The sequence below is a fragment of the Amphimedon queenslandica genome, unplaced genomic scaffold, assembly GCF_000090795.2.
Source record: "Amphimedon queenslandica unplaced genomic scaffold, v1.1 AMPQUscaffold_12624, whole genome shotgun sequence".
NCBI lineage: Eukaryota > Metazoa > Porifera > Demospongiae > Haplosclerida > Niphatidae > Amphimedon > Amphimedon queenslandica.
This window is the reverse complement of record NW_003547140.1, coordinates 12,789-14,381: the sequence shown is the minus strand read 5'-3', so window position 1 is coordinate 14,381 and position 1,593 is coordinate 12,789. Positions and strand designations below refer to the sequence as shown.

The 1,593-nt window shown below is 29.8% G+C and overlaps 1 protein-coding gene across 1 annotated transcript in view; it reads right to left on the bottom strand.

Annotated features, from left to right (window-relative positions):
* Positions 1-506: 506 nt before the first annotated feature.
* LOC109587283 (contactin-6-like) overlaps positions 507-1,593 on the bottom strand; it is a 2,046-nt gene continuing 959 nt past the window's right edge. Inside the window, exon 4 of the mRNA XM_020003528.1 lies at positions 507-515. Within this exon, the coding sequence (XP_019859087.1) occupies positions 507-515 (9 nt within the window). The remainder of the gene's footprint in view (positions 516-1,593) is intronic.

The window sequence follows — 1,593 nt, the reverse complement described above, 5'->3', positions numbered from 1 at the left end:
ATACTGTTACTGGCTCCTTTAATGTCACCATCTAAATAATATGATCCATTAGTATAACAGTTTCCATTATGCCTCAGGTAGATACCTATATAAACCTATACAGTTGTTATTATACACATCCAGTGTCTTACCTGAGGAAGGTGGACATTGACTTATAACTTTACTGACACTCAACAAGAATACAACAATTACAACAACTAGCACAGTCATTTTGTTTCAACTGCTGTAAGTATTGTCTGTCTTACTGCTAGATCTATTCCCTTAAATAAAGTAAATCCTGTAGCAAAGTAAATGGAAGAAATGTTTAGATAAATAGGGCAAATAAACTAAAAAGGTACATACAATTGTTGTGACCAAAGTGGTGAAGGAAATGACATGGGAGAAGAATAACTTTAAGGATTAGATATCTCTTAGGAAAGAATGAACTATCACACAAGTTACACAACAAGTGAAAAATGAATAAAAGCATGTATATATATATAAGAAAGGAATCATGACGTCATTAGTTAAGTTACCTATAAGAAGAACATGGTGCAAATATGAATAAGCTTAACAAAAAAAAAAGACTAATAATAGTAATAATAATAATAATAATAATAATAATAATACAATCAGTAATAATGATAATAATAATACAATCAGTAATAGTAATAATAGTAATAACAACAATAACAATAGTAATATTAACAGTAATCATAATAATAATTCTAGAACATTCAACACAATTTATGACAACAATAAGCCATAATAAAATTTTACACACATACTACATGATTGTAAAGTCTGTATTGGTCACTAGCTGACAATAGCACAACTATTCATCTTTTGAGGAGATAGAGTGCACAGTCATCAACTGATGATTTTTTACTTTCCACCATTCAGAGTAGTACCAGGTAACACACACTTGATACTGTTACTAATCTTTCCTTAAGTGTCCAAATTTAAGAAATATTCATTAGCATAACATATGCATCAAGTAGATACCTGCAAACACAATACAGTTGTGAGTTTGCTACATACATCCAGTGATGAAGGTGGCCATTGACTAATAACTTCACTGACATGCACTCAACAAAAATAGATCTACAACCACTAGCACTGACACTATCATCTTGTCTAAAGCTGATACAATGCAGTACTGTTGCTTGTATAAGAATGATAAATAATAGTGTTGTAAAAATAAAGTACAACACATGTAAATGTATCGTTATGCTTACTCACAATAATTTGCTAGATGGCATATAAAAGTTATTGTGCAATTGTTATTGTTATTATGTGCATAAAGCATAGCTATAGGTACTAGTGCTACTATAGTACTCATAATGACATCAATATTATTATGTACAACATGTAGCTGAATACATAAGTAATAAATAGCAAATAACATAATGGTTAACATTAACACAGTTATTGTTAGCAAATGAGTGTGTGGTTTAGTAATAGTTCTAAAACAACAAAACAGCATTTTTAGGTACAAATGAAACATTAGAAAAACCTCCCATTACTCTCATTCCCTTGGTTATGTCATAATAATTGTAATTCCAGATAAAATGATTACCTTTGCCTCACAGTGAAAATTACAGTTAATGAATA